This window comes from Schistocerca cancellata, chromosome 4, assembly GCF_023864275.1.
Source record: "Schistocerca cancellata isolate TAMUIC-IGC-003103 chromosome 4, iqSchCanc2.1, whole genome shotgun sequence".
NCBI classification, from domain to species: Eukaryota; Metazoa; Arthropoda; class Insecta; order Orthoptera; family Acrididae; genus Schistocerca; species Schistocerca cancellata.
The window spans coordinates 601,190,347-601,210,978 of record NC_064629.1 but is presented as its reverse complement, the minus strand read 5'-3'; the positions used below and the strand labels follow the sequence as shown (position 1 = coordinate 601,210,978).

Here is a 20,632-nt window from a genome sequence, read left to right as displayed (position 1 = left end):
TGCTGATCTCATTATTTACTAGAATGTGCAAGTCTTCAATTTTGTTGAGTAAAGGCTAGACACTATAATAGTAAATTTTCAGATTTCTGTTGACTTCATTAAGGAGGCTTGAAGTGATATTTTCTGTCACGGTCCTTCAGTTGAAATCTAATGTATTTCAGATACACTGACTTCAGTGCTGTTATGTAGGTTCTGTTGGCCAGCATTGCTGCAGTTTCCTTTTCCATATGTCACTTTATTAGATTCACTTATGTACTGTGCAGCTTGAATGACACAATGTTGCTTTGATGGAAGGTCTCAATACTGCTTTGGTGAGGTGCTTCACCATAACTTTATAGTAGAGGCTGGAGGGTGGCTTGGCTTCTGTGTGAGTGCTTCCTAAATTCACAATTTACAATGCTTACAAGAGCTGCAGTTCAGTTTGTGCTCGCAAGGATATATTTTGGATCTATAGCTCCCTAGGCTGAACCAGTTGACAGTCATACCGAAGGGTATGATAACTAATCCACAAAAAATAGAGCTTTAGTAAAATTTTTGAACAAAAAGCCTGTAACACTTTATGTAAGGTTTAAAATTTAATTGTATAAAATGTCACTATACAATTTTAATTAATTACTTTCTCAAACAAGCAGCTTCAAAATGAATGTTACAGATAATGTAATTGGCTAACTGGGTTGCACCTACACTTTATACTATTGAACTTACATACACTATGATCCTTTGTTGTCTTAAAATATAACTATCAATACTGAGTGAAACCAAAATGGTTAGCCTGTCTACCAACTTGGTGGTTCAAAACCAGCTTTTGATCAACTTTAATTCTGTAAATGATCCTCCTTTACTGTGGCTTGAGACATAACTAACAGGTACATTCTTAGACCAATCTTTATATTAGAGAGCAATCTTCTACATTTTCTAAAGGAGTGGTTGGTGGTTGTGTGATCTTTCTATGACAACATGAGTCAGTAAGCTATATGTCAGATATTTATAAATATTAAACAAGTCCTCATCTAATGAACTATTACGAAAAGCACAAAAAAGCACCATTTGCAGGTGGGAGTAGCTAAATTTACAGACTCAAAATATGTAAAATTGCTTAGAATACATACTGATTCCAAATAAAACTGGCAACCTCACATCAACCATGTCTGCAAAAAGATAGATGTGGAAATTGGTTGATCCAGTAGGTAATAAATATATTAGGACACCTTACTATAGACTTCTAGAATCACACATAACTTATGATCTGTTGCTATGGGGCCACTCGTGTCATGTCAGTGACATATTACTGATTCAGAAAGAAGTTCTAAAATAATGTCAAAGGCTGGTCCAAGGAATAATTGCCAACCTTTATTCACCAATATAAAAATGATGACAGTTACAAATCTTTATATCTATGCATCACTGGTATGTGCTAAAACCAACATAAAATAATTTAATACCAGAGAGAATATAAACTGTAATGATGCTAGAAACAAAAAGGTTATTGACATTCCTTGGCACAGGCTGACAAAAACAGGCAACTCTCACAAAGTGAATTATTCGAAAGTTTTTAATAAATTACCAAATTCTGCACTCAGTACACCTCTCAGTAATTTTAAAAGTAGTCATGAGTTTCTCCTGGCATATACAATGTTCAAATAACTTACAGGGACGCAGCCAAGTAAAATGATTGACAACCACTGATACTTTGACAGGTGACCACCCCCATTATTCTCAAGGCAAAACTGCAGAAAATAGCCACTGTGCAATGGAATTTAAAACCTCAGTTTGCAGATAAATTCCCAGAAGATAACACACACACACACACACACACACACACACACACACACACACACACACACACACACACAGAGTTGGTGTTACCCCAGCCACTGTTCAGTAATTTTTACTATCAATAACTTCTTAAGTCACTCATCTTTGGTTGTGGTGGCACTAGTGTTTACACAGTGTGTGTGAGTGAGTGTGTGTGTGTGTGTGTGTGTGTGTGTGTGTGTGTGTGTTTTATCTTCCAGGAATTTCTCTGCAAACCAATGTTTTGAATTCCTTTGCTCAGTGCAATTGCTGCAGTTTTGACTTGAGAATTACAGGGTGGTCACACTGCATTTTGCATTGAAATATTGGCAGTGGTCAATAGTGTTACTCAGCTGCATTCCCAAAGTTATTTGAACATTTTAAAAGTAAGTTGTACAACAGGTTAATAGAAAATCCATTCAGCAATTTAAGAGACTGTTTGGATCATTTCAGTATAGAAACTGACTTTGAAGATTATGATTGCCATTCTGTACAACTGGTTAATGTAGAATAAAGAATTTTTACTTGTAATGTGAACATTAATTAATACAGAGATTGCTATTGTATCTTGTCTTCGGTGCAAAGCTATTCCACTACATGTGGTGGTCAATGACAAATTAAGAATATGAATATGAAACTAAAACATCTTGTATGTTTCCTGATATACCTTGTTGACAAATCAAATTATCTGAAATGGTATTCCCCAGCTTCAGGAACTCAAGAATTTGCATCTGGCAACAGGAAGCACAACATTTTATTGATTCTGGCTTTCATGAAATGAGGTACTGAATAAATCACCTTTTTGGAAGTTTAACTCACTTAAAGTTGCCAAAATTGTTTTAACTGTTGTCTGAGGTTTTGTTTCCCCAGCATAGGAAAATTTTGAACTTTTGTCAGGTATTCATCCAGGTGTCATCTCCTCCTGCCATCTTAAGGCATTCCTGATAACTGACTGTTTTCTACTGGGCAGTGCCTTTATACATATTTTCTTCTATCTCTATTATGAATTTATATTCTGGTGCAGGAAATTAAAGTGTTATCAGAAGTCATATAGATGATGCCATTCATGTGGCCAGATTAAATATGACATCAGAGAGCATGGGTTTTGAGAGGAGAATGCCGACTTAATTCAATTATATATTCACTGATAAATTCAGCCAAATAAACCAACAGAAAATAATCACATTTACATTAAACCCACAGAAAATAATCATGTTTACATCTTATATGATCATTAGAGGGCTTGACCCAGTGTATTAAAATACACACACTGTTGTGGTGTGGGCCCCTTTGTGATGTGCATCTCTATGCTGTAGCCTATATAGCCTGCACTTAATGCAGCCCTGCGTACCTTGGTTATCAGAGGGGTCAGAAAGTTTCCACTTGCCCTTAGTGACATTTTGCCCCAATGGTCTAATGTTGTTTGCACATTTTGTTCTGTCTTGTGTACCATAACTCATTTGCTGATAAGTTGGTATTGGTTTCCCACTTCAGATTTTAGATTTTCTTTCATATATGTCAGAAAGGCCACTCTATTGTAAATAAGCTCCTTGCCACATTTTTGTAGGTGGAGCATGTGTGTTGTGAAGCAATTTCTATTTAGTTTCTGTATCTCATAGTTTATGGCAACTCTTTTTTGAAGGCATTCTTTAAGCCAAAAATCAAAGTTACAAGAATCAGCTTAAACATTGTTTGTTGTTATCTCTTCCATATCATTTGTAACAGGTGACTACAAGGTTGTAGCAGTATGGCAACAGCTCTCTTTTCTTGTTATTTTAGCAAGGATAAGAAAAAATATGTACAACTTTTGCAAACACATAAAGTTACTACAAAGGTATAGTGAAATATTGGGTAAGATTTTACTGATATAAAATTATGTAGCCTATTTCATAATATTTTTTCTTAAAAAAACAACAGAAACTGTATACCTGTAATCTATGTATCTTAAAATGTATGTACATTTGATGGTCAGATTTCCGGAACTGCAGCCATATTCCTGGACTATACCGCCTTCGTAGTTCTCCAAAGAAAGGTTTTGTCATCTGCATCTTCTCAAAGTCAACCTAAAATAAACATTTTTGTTGAAGAGTCTCAGATACATGCATTAGCCAAGTAAAAACACAACTACTAATACTATCACTGTTTGCCACAGATAAAACATAAAACAAAAATAATTCACATATATTAAAAACAGTTTAGAAATATTAGTGACAAATATCTAACATTAAATATGAAGCATATTTAGCACATAGGTTACATTAATATGTCCACTCCTGTAGTGTTTATGGCACTCTACTCAGAGTTCAATGTTTTGTTTCAAACGAGAGCTGCAGTCTGAGTGACAGGAAATATGACAGGATACAGTACTGGCAGAACTTTTCTCTGAAAGAACTTTTCTCTGGTAAAACTTTCCTTCTGTAGGGCTTTCTGCTGGCATGACAATTCTCTGGTAGCACATTATTCTGGCATAAAAATACTAATCAGACTGACAAGTACTTTACTTTTGGAGAAAAAGACTGTTGTCACATGATGACTAGAATATTCTCACAAGGCTGTGATGCGAACTTGTACTGAGTATCTGAGAGACAATAAAGATGGTAAAGGCAAAATAGATCATACATTTATCTACAACCACACAAGCAGAGGAAGATAATTTTTACATTCCATTTCCTAAGTTGTGTGGTCACAGAGCTCATCATGGGCTGTGAAGTTATGGATATTTTTTGAGTGCTCATTTGAGGACAAACTGCTATTGTAATTCAGCCACAATGATAAACTAAATGCAGAGGACAGTGATCATCAGGGAACAGCTCAGATTGTGTCAGTGTACAGACAGTTCTCAGTGCATAACAGAACTATCCACATGAAACTTACTGGCAGTTTCAGGCTGTGAGCTAGATCCCCAGAAAAGCACACAGTTTTAATCTGCCAGGAATTTCATATCAGCACACACTTCAATAAGATGTTACTTTATCCAGAACTGCCTCCTTACCGTGAGGTAGGAAACCATGCTGCCGCATGAGTTCCATACATCACACAGCACAAAGATTAATATGAGCATGGGAAATTTGGATGCTCAGGTCATAGGACTGGTGAGTGTTAGTACATGTTGGCAAGGCATGTACGGCATTGATACAAATGCACTGAAAATATATGATGCAACTGGGCCAGTGGGACAAAGTGCAAATAATTAGGGGTATTCCAAAATAAGGACTATTTACATGGAATTTCTAGTGTGTGTGCAGTCAACTTTCACAATGCAGAGACCTCCTGGTAGGTGATGTGCATTCATTTCTCCTTATACAACACCCCACTGAGAACCTTTTTGTTCAGCAAGACAATGCAGTTCCTCACCATTCCAGAATTTGTCTTGTTAAGTATTCTACCAACATGACAATAATACTTCCTTGGCTCTTGAAATTATCTGATCTTTCTTATATTGAAGACAGCTGATAATGTTATGACATATCTGTATGCCCTGGTGCCTAACTTCTATTCAGTCTCTTTGAGTTCTGAATGGTTGCTAAATGATCATGAATCATCATAGCTCCTTATAACTTTTTCACCTTGTCGAGTCTGTGCTATAGTGCATTTTCCTCACCTTCAAAATGGCACACAAGTCATGCATCCTATTTTGATACAACATTTCATTCGCTGCACATTCATGTAAGGGATGTGGTAGGTTTTCTTCAAGTTTATAAGTGTATTACTACCAAGAGGAAATGGACTTAAGAAACAATAAACTGTGTTGTAATTAATAGTGTGCTAATAGAAATAAACTTAATGGCTGAGATGTATAAGTTTTGTATTAAAAAGGGAGTTTTAGAAAACTGTAATATATACCATTAAAAAGGCAGAAAGAATAAAAAAGGCACTTAATTCTCTGTTCAAAATGATACATAAAATTCAGTATTTGAAAATAACATTTCAGATACTTCATGCTTTGTTCATTTCAGTTTTTGTGCCCTCAGATGATGTAAAAAAGTCATGATGAATATGGGAATAAATTATGTGCCGCTGTAGAACACACACAGCATATCAATCAAACTCAAAATGCAGCTCAGTGCACGAAAATTTATTGTAAGACACAATACTTCTGTTAACAAAACATTTGATATATGATTTTAAATTAATTTTGTTTATACTTTTTCATCCTTTGTCAATAGAACACCAAGAAAATATGTTATCAATGTAACTATGACAACAACATTAAACAAAACAATGGCTTATACTTTGCTTGTTGTGTAAATGAGGTCTACCTCATCAAAGTCTTCAGGTTTATTTTCTCTAGATTTATGAAGATGTTTTCAGTTTCATTTTCCTGATGTGCTGGTGCAGTCAGCTAAGACAGAGGCTGTTCCTGTAATATTTCATGTTATGAGCAATACAAACATAGAATCATTTGCTACTCATTTCAAACAATGTTTTACAGTATAATTTTACTGCCTCAGTGCTAGAGTAGCTTGTCGATAAAATACAAACAGTAATCAGCATACTGTACACTGATTAGTCAGAACATTATGACCACCTACCTAATAGCTGGCATGTCCACCTTTGGCACAGATAACAGCAGTGACGTGTTGTAGCATGGAGGCAATGAGGGTTTGGTAGGTCACTGGAGGGAGTTGGCATCACATCTGTACAGAAAAGTCATCTCATTCCACAAATACTGGGGAGGGGGGGTGATGAGCTCTGATGCCAAATTCAATCACATCCCAGATGTGTTAGTTGAGGTTCAGATCTGTTAAGTTGGGGGACCAGCACATCAACTGTAACTCACCACTGTGTTCCTCGAACCACTCCATCACACTACTGACCCTGTGATATAGTGCATGATCTTGTTGACAAATGCCACTGCTGTTGGGAAGCATGATCATCGTGTGGTCTGCAAAAAGTGAACAAGACTTCTTGGCTATCAAGGTGTCTTACATGAGCTCCCATGGATTTCCACAGGAACATTCCCCAGAGAAAGCCACTGCCAGCTTGTCTCTGTCCTGCAGTAACAGTGTCAAGGAGATATTCCCCTGGAAGACAATGGATTTGCACCCTCCCATTGGCATGCTGAAGAGGGTATCAGCATTCATCAGACCATGCAACATTCTGCCACTGCGCCAACATACAGTTTCAATGGTTACATATCCATTTCAGTCATAGTTGTCAATGTCATAGTGTTAACAGTGGCAAATGTATGGGTCATAGGCTGCGGAGGCCCATTGTTAGGGGTGTTCAGTGCACTGTGTGTTCAGACACACATCTACTCTGCCCAGAATTAAAGTCTGATGTTAGTTCCACCACAGTTTGCTGCCTGTCCTGTTTTACCAGACTGCCCAGCCTATGATTTCCAACATCTGCAATGAGTGGTGGTTGCCCAACCCATCGATGTCTGGACATGGTTGCACCTTGGTTTCACAATGTAATGAAGACAACCATCAGAGCACTCCTTGAAGACCCAACAAGTCTTGCAGTATGTGAAATGCTCATTCCAAGCCTCCAGGCTGTCACAATCTGCCCTCAGTGAAACTCAGATAGATTGTGTGCCTCTCCCATTCTATTCATGGACAGCACACTCGCTGATACTACATCCATGGTGTGTGTGTGTGCCTGACTAGCAGTCATTCCGCACCAGATGACAATGTGCTATTACCTGGACAGGTTTATATTAATAGTAGGTTGATGGTCATAATGTTCTGCTGAATTAGTGTATAATCTATCAGTAAACTTATTTATGCACAGGATCTTTAAAACACACAACACATGGCCACCTTTTGAATGGTTCTTTACCTCAAAAGCATGGATTGCTGATGACTGATGGCATATATCATTTTCTGTGATGAATACTGGAAATACCCTATCTTAGAGGACCATTGTATTAAAGTATGATGGTGCTGAGGAGAGAGAAAACATTCTCGCAATGTTTTGGAGAGATGCACTAGCGTTGCTCTTTTTTCAAAGGAATCATCCAGATATTACCCTTAAATGGTTTAGGGAAATCATGGAAAACCTAAATCTGGAGGCTATGACAAGTATTTGAACCACTATTTTCCCAAATATATATTTTTTTATTTGTTAAACCTTGCAAAATTTGGGCCATCAGGCCCTCTGTTATATCTAGCCAGGCATTCTACATATTTTACATTACATATGTTTCTGCATCTACATCTACACAGATACTCCGGAAGCCACCATACAGTGTGTAGTGGAAGGTACCCTGTACTTCTACTTGTCATTTCCATTCTTGTTCCACTCACAAAGGGAGCAAGGGGAAAATGACTGTATGCCTCTGTGTGAGTCTTAATGCCTTGTATCTTACCTTTGTGGTCCCTACTTGCAATGTGTATTGGAAGTAGTAGAATCGTTCAGCAGACAGCTTCAAATGACGATTCTCTAAATTTTCTTAATAGTGTTTCTCAAAAGGAATGTTGAATTCCCTCCAGGGATTTCCATTTGAGTTCCCAGAAGCATCTCCATAACATGTACATGCTGTTCAGACCTATTGGTAACAAATCTAGCAGCCTGCCTCTCAACTGCTTGGATGTCTTCCTTCAATCTGATGTGGTTCACATCCCAAACACTTAAGCAGTATTCAAGAATGGGTCACACCAGAGTCCTATATGTGGTCTCCTTTACAGGTGAACCACTCTTTCCTAAAATTCTGCCAAGCCTCCCTACCACAGTTTTCACAAGCTTGTTCCATCTCACATCGCTTTTCAATGTTATGCCCAGATATTTAAATGACTTGACTGTGCCAAGCAGGACACTAGTAGTACTGTATCTGGCCATTACATGTTTGATCTTCCCACACATCTGCATTAACTTACATCTTTCCACATTTAGGGCTGGCTGACATTTATCACAACTGGAAATTTTGTCTAAGTCATCTTTTGTCTTCCTACAGTCACTCAACTTTGACACCTTACCATACACCATGGCATCAGCAAACAACCACAGATTGTTATCCACCCTATCAGCCAAATCACCTATGTATATAGTGAACAACAGTGGTCCTACTACACTTCCCTGGAGCACTCCTGGTGATACCCTTGTCCTTGATAAACAGTCACCATCGAGAACAACATACGGGGTTCAATCATTTAAGAAGTCTTTGAGCCACTCACATATCTGTGAACTAATTCCTTATGCTCATACCTTTGTTAACAGCCTGCAATGGGGCACCATGTCAAATGCTTTCTGGAAATCTAGAAATATGGAATCTGCCTGTTGCCTTTATCCATATTTCTCAGTGTACCATGTGAGGAAAGCACAAGCTGAGTTTCACATGAGTGATCCTTTCTAAAACCATGCTGATTTGTGCACATAAGCTTCTCAGTTGCAAAAAAGTTTATTATATTCAAAATGAAAATATGTTCCAGGATTCTGCAGCAAACAAAAGTTAGGGATATTGGTCAAGAATTTTGCAGGTCAGTTCTTTTACCATTCTGTCTTTCAGTAAGAATATTATACTACATTTAGAAATTAAAGAATACAGTAATACAGATAAAAGAAAACACACACACACACACACACACACACACACACACAGAGTTCCTATTTGTACATGATAAGTACGGTATTTAGACATTATACTAACAAGGGAACATCCCCATCGCACCCCCCTCAGATTTAGTTATAAGTTGGCACAATGGATAGGCCTTGAAAAACTGAACACAGATCGATCGAGAAAACAGGAAGAAGTTGTGTGGAACTATGAAAAAATAAGCAAAATATACAAACTGGGTCGTCCATGCATAAGATAGGCAATATTAATGGCAATGTGAGGTGAGGAGCACCGTGGTCCCGTGGTTAGCGTGAACAGCTGCGGAACGAGAGGTCCTTGGTTCAAATCTGCCCTCCTCCACTGAAAATTTTGCTTTCTTTATTTTCGCAAAGTTATGATCTGTTCGTTCGTTCATTGACGTCTCTGTTCACTGTAATAAATTTAGTGTCTGTGTTTTGCGACCGCACCGCAAAACCGTGTGATTAGTTGACGAAAGGACGTGCCTCTCCAATGGGAACAAAAAACATTTGATCGCAAGGTCATAGGGCAACCGATTCCTCCACAGGAAAACACGTCTGATATTTTGTATACGACACTGGTGACAGCATGTGCGTCACATGACAGGAATGTTGTCGACCTACCTAACTAGTACACTTGGCGAATGGGTGAAAAAGTTTCTTCTACCTTGCCCGATTTAGGTTTTCTTGTGGATGTAATAATCACTCCAAAAAAAGTGATGAAAACATAAGAGTTTTTCACATAAACTGAAAATAAAAAGTTAAAATTTTTGGTCGAGGGAAGATTTGAACCAAGGACCTCTTGTTCTGCAGCTGTTCACGCTAACCACGGGACCATGTAGCTCCTCACCTCACATTGCCCTTAATATTGCCTATCTTACGCATGGACGACCCAGTTTGTATATTTTGCTTATTGTTTCATAGTTTCACACAACTTCTTCCTATTTTCTCGATCGATCTGTGTTCAGTTTTCCAAGGCCTATCCACTGTGCCAACTTATAACTAAATCTGAGGGGGGTGCGATGGGGATGTTCCCTTGTAAGGTGAGATTATAGTTATGTGTGCCAACAGCAGTGGGTATGAGAGAAAGAACTGGAGGAAGGAGGGAAAGAAGAAAATAATAACGCACAGTTAAAGAATATAAGGGAAATAAACATGGTGTTAGTCATAGAGAAAGGAGAAGAGAATGGAACAGAACTGAGAGAAGAAAAGAGCATTGACTTTGCTACTTGACAGAGGGGAAGTTGTCCTTATACATTAACTTTTGAGGAACATGTTATAAGGGTAACAAAAGGACATGCTTCAACTTCTTATTAAATGCATCTGGCCACTGAATTCTGTACAGAGTACAGGGCAAATTGTTCCAGGGGCAGTCAGAAGTACAGCAAAGGAGTTTGTGGATGTTTTTGTTTCGTGAGTGGGTGCAGCTAGGGTATGAGATAAATGGTACATTGTATTTCAATTATGATGGCATGAAAGATGTTTAATCTCTATTGTGAGGTAATGGGGTACTTGAGAGATGAGGAGCTGGTGAAGTAGTAGCCACCACAATGACCCTAATTTGGCATATGAAGCAATAACACGGACATATCAGTGGATGCTGCAGATATAAAACACAAGAATTCATTATTTGTTCTAACTGTCTTGTATTTGCACTGCTGATATCATGTTGAATTACATGACAATAGTTGAGGTTTGGTAGAATGAGTGCTTTCATCATTTTACAGTTCACATCCTGTGGAAACATGTTAAAAATTTTTTGAGGACATAGTGGTACACAGTAGTCTTCTGGCACATTGAGACAGTATTCTCTACACAGCTCAGATGCTCATACAATGCTACATCCAAGTTCTTCACTATTTTCTGATAAAGTACTGAAATACTGTCAAGCTGAATATGAGATAATTGTTTGTGGATTTCTAAATTTACTCACTTCTCATCAATGATGGAATCTGCTACAGTTGTAAAAATTATTCATTTCTAAAAAGGAAAGCACTACCTAGTTTCAAGACATATGTCCCATCTTCAGGTGTGTATTAAAATGTGAGTCCACAAAGAATGCACAACTAAGATTAAAATAGGTTAAAATTGTGCATCCCTGGTCGATGGCCAGCCCCAGGATTTTCACCCACGTTATCACTGAAAACAGATCATCATCATCATCTGAAAGACCTCAGCATTTATACCTGCAAAATGGGTAAAACTGGAGGTTGTTGGTAGACAAACTATTTTCACAGAAGGACCAAGCCAGTGAAATGACACTGACAAATAGGAAAGGCACAATTGGGCCTGAGACTGAACCACATGATACTCTTGACGGAAAATGTTCCCAGGATGATTTTTCATTCCCACAGACACAACACTGCTGTCTGATTTTCAAGTAGCTTTCAAATCACTTCAGTGCACTGTCTGAGAAATTTAGCTGTCATATGTTTCTGAGCAGTGTGTCAAGACTGAAAGTATCTAAAGCATTGCTCAAGTCTAGAAGTGCTAATGTCATTGCCTCACAATTGTCGATGGCATATTTCAGGTCATCATTTACCATAACTAGTGCACTGTTTGCACTATAGGGTTTACAAAGCCCAGACTGATATTTGTCATATAGGTTGAATTTGTACAAGTGTTCAGCGATTAGGCCATGAACAATATATTCCAATGCTTTCAAAACAGTGGGTAATATGCTAATTGTAAGTAATCACTAGGGGATTACCATTGTCTTACCACAGCACCATCTCACTTGGAATCATTGTGTGGAGAGCCATAGCATTATGATTTAAGGTTGCCTATGGTAATGGTTATGGGAATTCTGATAATACAGTTGTATGTCATGGGTATCCTTTTTCATCATATGTTACACATTATGAGTCAGTACCTCTGTACCATCTTTATATGTGGCAACACTCATCCACACATAAATAACGTTTATCTTTATGAAATGCCTGTAAGATGTTCAGCCCACATTGTATGTTCTGGATCTTAAATTCTAATTTTTCTACTTGAGATTTTTATGGCTGTTGAATGATCATGAATCATCATAGCTCCTTACAACTTTTTCATCTTATGGAGTCAATGTCAAAATGCATTCTCTTCAACTTCAGAAGGATCATAATTCAGCTGTAATGATAAATAAAATGCAGATGTCAGTGATCATTGTTGAACAGCTCAGACTGTGTCAGTGTATAAACAGTTCTCAATGCAGGTAACTACTAAGGCAAACTTCCTGACAGGTTAGAACTGTATGCGAAACAGGTTTAAGTCTTAGTCCAGCACACAGTTTTAATTTGCCAGAAGGCATATAATACACAACAGAGTGAAGAATTCTTTCTTGACACTACCCAGTTCATTTCTGGACAACAATGTAGGTATGAATGATGTCACTTTATCCAGAACTGCCATCTTACTATGAGGTAGCAAACCACACTGCCACATGACCTCCTTAAGGCACACAGTACAGAGGTTATACGAGTATGGGAAATTTAGATGCTCAGGCCACAGAACTTGTGAGTCTTAGTACTTGTTGGTAGGCACTTAGCACACTGGTACAGATGCATTCAAAATCATGTGATACAACTGGACCAGTGGATGAAGTGCAAATGAGTAAGTGTATCACAGAATGAGGACTATTTATACTTAATTTCTAGGTGTTTGCAGTCAATTTTCCCAATACGGAGACTGCTGGCATATGATGTGCATTCATTCCACTTCCATTGTATACAGTACCCCACTAACAACCATTTTGTTAGGCAAGACTTTGCACTGCCACGCCATACCATAAATTGTCTTCTTGAATATTCTGCAGACATGACAATAACACTTCCTTGGCTCTTGAAATTATCTGACCTGTGTTCCACTGAGAACATTTGATAATGTTATGACATATTTGTATGTGTTAAAATTTTACACACAAAAAAATAACATAAATCTACTAGTTCTTCTCACAGTAAATTAACTCTTAAGTGGTCGCACAGGGTGTTCAGAACACCCCAGTCATCCTTGTCAATGGATTATTACACAATGTATAGGAGTATAACGTCATGTTCTTTGGTACCTTTCTTGGACATAATATGAAAGCTTTGAGTAACAATAGAATCTACAATGGAAGTGCAAGTTCCAAGAAAACACACAAAAATGTGGCTTGGGGTGTTTTCTGCACCCCGCGCGAGTCTTTATGTTGCAGTACTGAAAGAAAGCACACAGTTGTGTTCCGTAGCAGCTGCTTGTATTTTGTTGCTCTGTGCAGATAAAACAGCTATGGATCATTATGAAATAAAACAAGAAAGAGTGTGGGAGTTTCTGAAAGAGGTCATAGACAAAACTTTTGAAGGAGGAGAAGAGGAAGGGGAGGAAACAGACAGATGTGAAGTTCTCTCTCATCACAGTGACATGGAAATTGAGGATGAAGACAACCTGGAACAGGAACCACAAGTAAGTGCAGCTGATAATAAAAGCAAGCAGGATTTTTTTATTGGAAAGGATAAGGTTACAAAATTGATGAAAAATTGTCCTAGTTGCAACGTAAGAACTATTCATCTCCCTGGTGTGAAAGCTATCGCAAAATCTGTGAAAGCTGCTGTGGCCTGTTTTTTGATATTTATGAATGACATAATAATTAGAATGATTACATCATGTGCAAATATTTACATACAACACATTGCACCAAATTTCACAGGAGACCGTGAATGCCAAACCAACAAATGAGGAAGAAATAAAATCTCTTCTGGATCTGTTGATATTGGCTGGGCATTACAGGGTAGGACACCAAAATCTGAAAGACTTATGGGACACAAATGGTTTTGGAACAGCAATATTTCAGGCAACAATGAGTTTATGGTGCTTTTGTTTCTTGTTGCTTTGTTTGAGATTCGATGATATTCGAGAGAGACCACAGTGAAGAGAACTTGATCGCCTAGCTGCATTCAGAGAAGTGTTTGAATTATTCATGTCCAACTGTGTCAGTAATTATACTGTGTCTGAATATACGGCAGTGGATGAACAACTGGTTGCATTTAGAGGCAAATGCAGTTTCCGACAGTATATACCAAGCAAGCCCGCAAAATACGATTTGAAAATTTTCACCTTATGTGATGCAAGAACATGGTATAGTTTGGGGATGGAAATCTAGATTGGGAAACAATCAGAGGGTCCCTTTGTACTGTCAAACTTGCCTAAGGAGATAGTAAATATACTTGTATGGCCTATTGAAAGTATAGGACACAATGTGACACTAGAAAGCTGGTTTTGTTCCGTACCACTGGCTGAAGAGCTCCTCAAAACACACTTACAGTAGTAAGAACTCTTAGAAAGAATAAGAGGGAGCTCCTTCCAGACTTTGTTTGCATGAGAGGTTGTGAACTCAGAAGCAGCCTTTTTGGATTCACAAAAGATATCACCATAGTTTCATATGTGCCAAAGAAGGACAAAAACATAACTCTCCTTTCATCTTTGCATCATGACGGTGCGACTGACATTAACACTGTGAAGGAAAAGAAACCAGAAATTATAACAATCTACAATAAGACCAAAACAGGTGTGGACACAACAGATGAAATGCGTGCTACTTATTCAACCTCAAGAAAAACTAGACATTGGACACTTTCCATATCTTTCGGAATGATTGACATTGCTTGCATTTATGCCTTCATCATATACGCAAATAATAACAATGAGAGGATTTATGTGATGTTGGAAGGTCATTAGTAAATCCCATAGTGTGCAAGAGAGCAGCCACTCACTCCCTGCCTAACCTGGTTAGACAGAAAGCTGCTAAAATGGTGGGAATTGAAGACAGCAACAATGCACCACCTTCTGAACAAAGAATACTTAAGCACAGGCACTGCCCAGTTTGTCCTTGGAGTAAAGATATCAAAGTTAAATTGCACTGTGCTCAATGATTGAAAGTTATGTGTGTATAGTACATGAGAAATGTGTGCGAAAAGTGTTAGAATAATGCACCTCTTGCAGCCAGTGAGAGTGACTGATTTGATAAAATGTTTATATGAGTTGACTGAAAAAATGTTTAATTATACGTATAATGTCTTATACCTGTAATACAGTATGAAGAATAACAGAAATAAATAATTAATCAAAATATTGTAAGAAAATGGGAATTATTGAATATCTTTCAAATACCCCAATTCAATACTAAAGTAATATTAAATAAAATGATAATATACCGAGAGATAACATTCTAAATAGCCATTTGTGAAGCAAACATATTCATATCAGTGATATGCTGCATAACAATGTCATTAGAGCCACTTTTATTTGGGGTGTTAGCAACATCCCGCGTGGCTATTAATGTTACGGAAAGCCGCATAACTGCATAAGGAATAACATTGAATTAATACCTATCTTTAAAATTCTGACAGGGAAACAGAGAAATTCTGTAAATAACTTCAATAACTTTAAAAGTGCCTATTCTGTAGTACGTATGGGTACCAATATACTTAAATTGTATACACTCATTAAATACATGATGTTAAATATACCCACAGACATTTTGCAAGGACTTACATGAACATAATCTTTCATTTGTGCTGTCTTCAAATCATGTTTCCATTTATCTTCAATCCAAGAGGCTAGTTCCAAAGTAAGTATTTTCCATTTATTGGCCACAATGACTTCCCACAGTGCTGCTGAGTCTGTTATACTTAAATATGCTAATTCCTTCTGATGTTTATTTGAGTCAGTTCCCTGAAAATCATGTCACAATCTAAATTTAGTAAAGCTGTGGTTTGAAACAGGTATTAAAGCTGATACAGTAAGTTTTCTCCATAAAAACTAGAATAAGCATGAATTATATGAAATTGAACTGGAATTTTACAATTACTTAACCCTATTTCATCAGTATCAAGTTGTAAATCAATAGGCAAGTTTATTACACACTCAGCTCTGAACTTGGCCAGAATAGTGCGCCATGTCCAGCTGCTGACCAGTATTGATATGGTACTTAGATGATTCCCATAGCCACAGAAGTGAATTTTGAGCTACCAATATTCATCTACTTCAGCTTCAAGTTCATGTTCCATAGACAGAAACAGCCTCATAAAGAAACTGAATGATTCTTGTATCATTATGATATATGGTAACAGTGGGAGGTAAATCTTTTTAACATGCTGTGTTTATAGATCATACTCATGAACTGCTAATTATAATTAACAATGAAAACAAAATACTACATCAAAGAAGAATACTGTTTTCTCATTTATGGTCTTTCCCTACATGTTTCAGAGTAGGCATTCTATTTTATAGCATTACATAAATACAGCTTATAATTCATCTCCTTCTCTCTCTGTTAATGAAATCTGTTTTCCTCTGCAGGAATACAAAATTTTCGTACTTTGGGATGGTAACTTCTGAGCACTGATTAGAATATTTGTTGAATAAATACATCTACAGTATTTTCAAACTAAAACAATCAGAAGTCAGTGTTCACTGAAATACAGACAAGATATATTATTGTTGTAAGAACAGATGAAGCTGAACTATAACTAATCACTGTATCACCTCAAAATAGAGCTTTGTTTGCAAAACATACAGGGGTAAATTCAAAGCCAGAATTCAGTGGAACATATATTCTGCTTTCAAATATTTTAAGTTAATATAAAATGTGAAAAACATTCAGGGCTTGTTAAAGACCATTTTTCCACACACGTTACTTATCATTTGGTGGCCCTGTCCCCTCTTTCCCTTGTACCCTTTCCCCTTTCATTTGTCTACTTTGACTCATGTTCTTTTTTACTACTAATTGTGACTTGCACAGAATATGAATCTTGTATATGGGCACCCCTGGCAGCCCTCTCACCTTCGCACCCCAGACAGCAGATTTTGTCACTTGGACCAAAAACTTGCCATGTGCAGATCCCACTAAAATAACCATTGATGTTGAGGTAGCATTCTTTCTCATAATTTTTGTTAACACTAGATTTGTATAACAGTCAAAGTATTCATAAACAAGTCGTTTTTGAATACTTCCACATATCTACATGTGCCTTGATGTTTACTCTACCAAGTGTATGAAAGAACAAACATTTTATGGTATTACACCACACCATAAAATTTCCTTCAAGTTCATAAGAAATTGTAGTGCACAAAAACTGTAGACCTCCATGCAAGTTCTTATCAGTCTAATATAAACTGTAGACCTCCATGCAAGTTCCTATCAGTCTAATATACAGGATGATTCAGAAAGAATGTCACATATTTTGTGAGGTGATTCTATATGTGAAAATAAACCAAAAAAGTCCTATGAACATGTGTCCAATTTTCGATTATTACAGAACCCAAGTGAATTGAAGACTAAAGACATCCACCAATGAGTATCAAGACAAGCGTGAATATTATTTACTGAAATGCTGTGTTGGTATTGTGGCAGTCAGAATAATGTTGCGATCCATCCTACAAGAGGTGTTCAAAAAGTGCCCCACACATCTCAATGCACTTGTCAATGATTTTCAGAGTGTGAAGTGTTGCACGTTGAACACGATTTCAGCAGGCTTTAATGTGGGCAACAGTGTCAGTGATGTAAGCAAAATTCTTTACATTTATCCACCTTTGTAACATACACAATCCTGTTTAACCAGCCCATAAAGAAGAGTCTAATGGGGTTAAATTGGGCAATCTGGTAGGCCAGTTAATGGGTCTGCCACAGCAAATCAACCATTGAGGAAACATATTATTCAGATACTGGGATACTTTTCTGGTTCAGGGAAACTTTAATCCATCATGTTGCACGTAGATTTGCCACTATTGCTCTAATACCACATCTTCCAAAAGTGAAGGTAGATTTACTCTCAGGAAATGCTGTGGCTGTCATGCGATTTGGCTGAAACACGGGCCGTATCACCAGGTCATCAGCCATACCACACCACATGTTTACTGAGAACCTAACTTGAAATCTTGTGTCCTTAGTGTCATGCATGTTAATTGTGAGTGTTCATGATACCACTGTGTGTAAATGCAGCCTGATCTGTATGTAAAGTGTATTGCATGACATCTCTGTGTACAGCCAACCATTCACAAAATTGTTGTCTGCTTACTGAGTCACCTGGACACAGATGTTGCATGGGCAGCACATGGACTGTAACATATGCTACACTTGCATTTGTGGAATATCAAGATGATGGCTAATGCACTATGTACTGGTGGTGGGACTCTGTTGTAACATTGTAATAATGTCATCCCTTTCCTCAACTGACTGGACAGCCTCATGTCCTGATTTTACCTGTACATTGGGTAGTGTTTGGAATGTTGGTATTCAGAGACACAATAGACTTACTCAATTACTCAACATTCAAGCATGACATGCACATGGCCTCAAGACTGCTCACTCTGTGATTGCACACTGGGTACATTTGCAGCTGTTGCTTCAGTGTGACATCACAGTGTTCCCATCTGTTGGAGGACCCCCACATCACTTGTAGGATGGCTCGGTCATCTGTCCCACCAATATTCTGTCCATCACAGTGCCTACACAGTGCTTTGGTAAGTACTTGTCTTCATATTCATTAATGGATGTGTGTAGCCCTCAACATGCTCCAGTTCCATAATAATCGAAAATTGGACACATGTCATAATGTAGTAAATTATTACGAGTTGTCATCTTGCATTGCAAGAATAGCTTATGTGGAGCCGGGAGGAGAGCAGATTTTGGTTCTCATGCTGGCACAGTTGACACTGGCTACCAAGCCAAGCGAGTCGTGTACTTGCTTAGTGCTGCATGCAATACGTTACATATACTCCCTATAATCTGAAGAAGTACTATTAAATATCAATTAATGTTTCTCATACTTAGTGTACCAAAGTCTGTGGATAACACAACCATATTGTTAAAACTTCAAATCAATAATTTAACTACTTTGTAGACATCAGTTTTTACCTAAAACACATAATGACCATGATGATATTGTGAAATAGAGTTAGAGACTGTTATTTATTCATCTATAGTATCTATTGAAACTACAGATTCACATAATCTAATTTTCTGGAATTTTCTTTAGTCTCATTACCACAGATAACTGACATAATTAAAAGTAATTTGGAAAATTATTATTTCATTGAGTTTTGATTGTGTGAGTGTTTTGAAGATTGAGAGAGTGAATGAAGGACATACATAAAGCAAGAATGTGATATTTTATTAAAACTATATAAATGTGTGCATGAGAAAGTTGTGCAATACACGAAATATTGATGTATAAGGATAGTGGGAGACCAACATGCCCCACTGCATTTGGTGCATTTTGCGGCCAGGAAAATGTAAAGTTCAGCATAGAATGACTTTAAAAGCAGTTGTCTAAAACCTGGGTTAGAAAGACCCACACATTTATAGATAAACTTCTGAAGTGAAGCAATAGAAGAAGGAACTTAAACCCAATGCAGATACATGAACAATATTAGCAGCAGGACAGGACACAGCAGGAAGAGGTCAGTGAACACAGGGACACTGGCAGGAGCAGCTTGGAGCAGCGAGCCATAGCTGACCAGCCGCAGTAGAATTTGGCAACTGTGGATGGTGCTATGGGGTCTCAGAAACTCGACTGGAGCTGGTAGCCTTTGGCAAATGGACTCGACTTGAATTTATTATGAATTAAAATGCAATAAGAAATAATGTAAATGAAAAAAATTGTAATTGTAAAAACTTTATTCTTAGTTAAAAACACACATGCATCTAAAATTATGTGTTATGAGCAATTGAATTGAATTGAATTGAGCTGAATTGCATTGAAGTAGCATTTCGCCATACAGACAAAATGGAGAAACAGCTAAGTAATGTTATGCTTCATTTGGTGTGTGAGTGTGGAAAGAAACTTCTCAACATGTAGAAAAGTGATAAGCCTGTAATAAGTGAAAGGAAGGAGGCTGTAGACTGTGATGATTCAGTACTTGCAGAAGATAGTATAAGAGGAAATTTTAGTTTTGATGTGTCTCAAATTAATGACAGTAGTTATCCAAATTCATTATCTGATACTTATGAGTCAATTAATGAGCAAGACATGATGGAAGCTGATGTTAAGTTGGCGCCAGATCTTGAGAGAAAAATAACAAGGGGCTAAGGTTTTGAAGTTGATAAGAAAAATATAAGTACTGCCGCTCAAGAAATAAGTAGGGAACAGACACCTGGTCCTAATATTAAATTAGTACTATTTACCATCACTGAAGTGAAAATAGAGACAACATCAGAGGCTGGTGAGCAGAAAGTTAGCACTGATTGCAACCATTTTCCAAAACATTATGAAGCAGACAGAAGAAGGGGGGAGGGGGATATTAGTAATATTATGAATGGAATGATTAGTAAAATAAGTGGACTGGGTAATTAAATGAATAGTAA

General features: G+C 37.5%; 1 protein-coding gene across 1 annotated transcript in view; it reads right to left on the bottom strand.

Moving 5' to 3' along the window:
• LOC126183816 (intermembrane lipid transfer protein VPS13A-like) overlaps positions 1-20,632 on the bottom strand; it is a 681,615-nt gene that overhangs the window by 135,800 nt on the left and 525,183 nt on the right. The window contains exons 51-52 of the mRNA XM_049926066.1: positions 15,820-15,999; positions 3,723-3,857 (exon numbers count right to left, since the gene is read on the bottom strand). Of these exons, the coding sequence (XP_049782023.1) occupies positions 3,723-3,857; positions 15,820-15,999 (315 nt within the window). The remainder of the gene's footprint in view (positions 1-3,722; positions 3,858-15,819; positions 16,000-20,632) is intronic.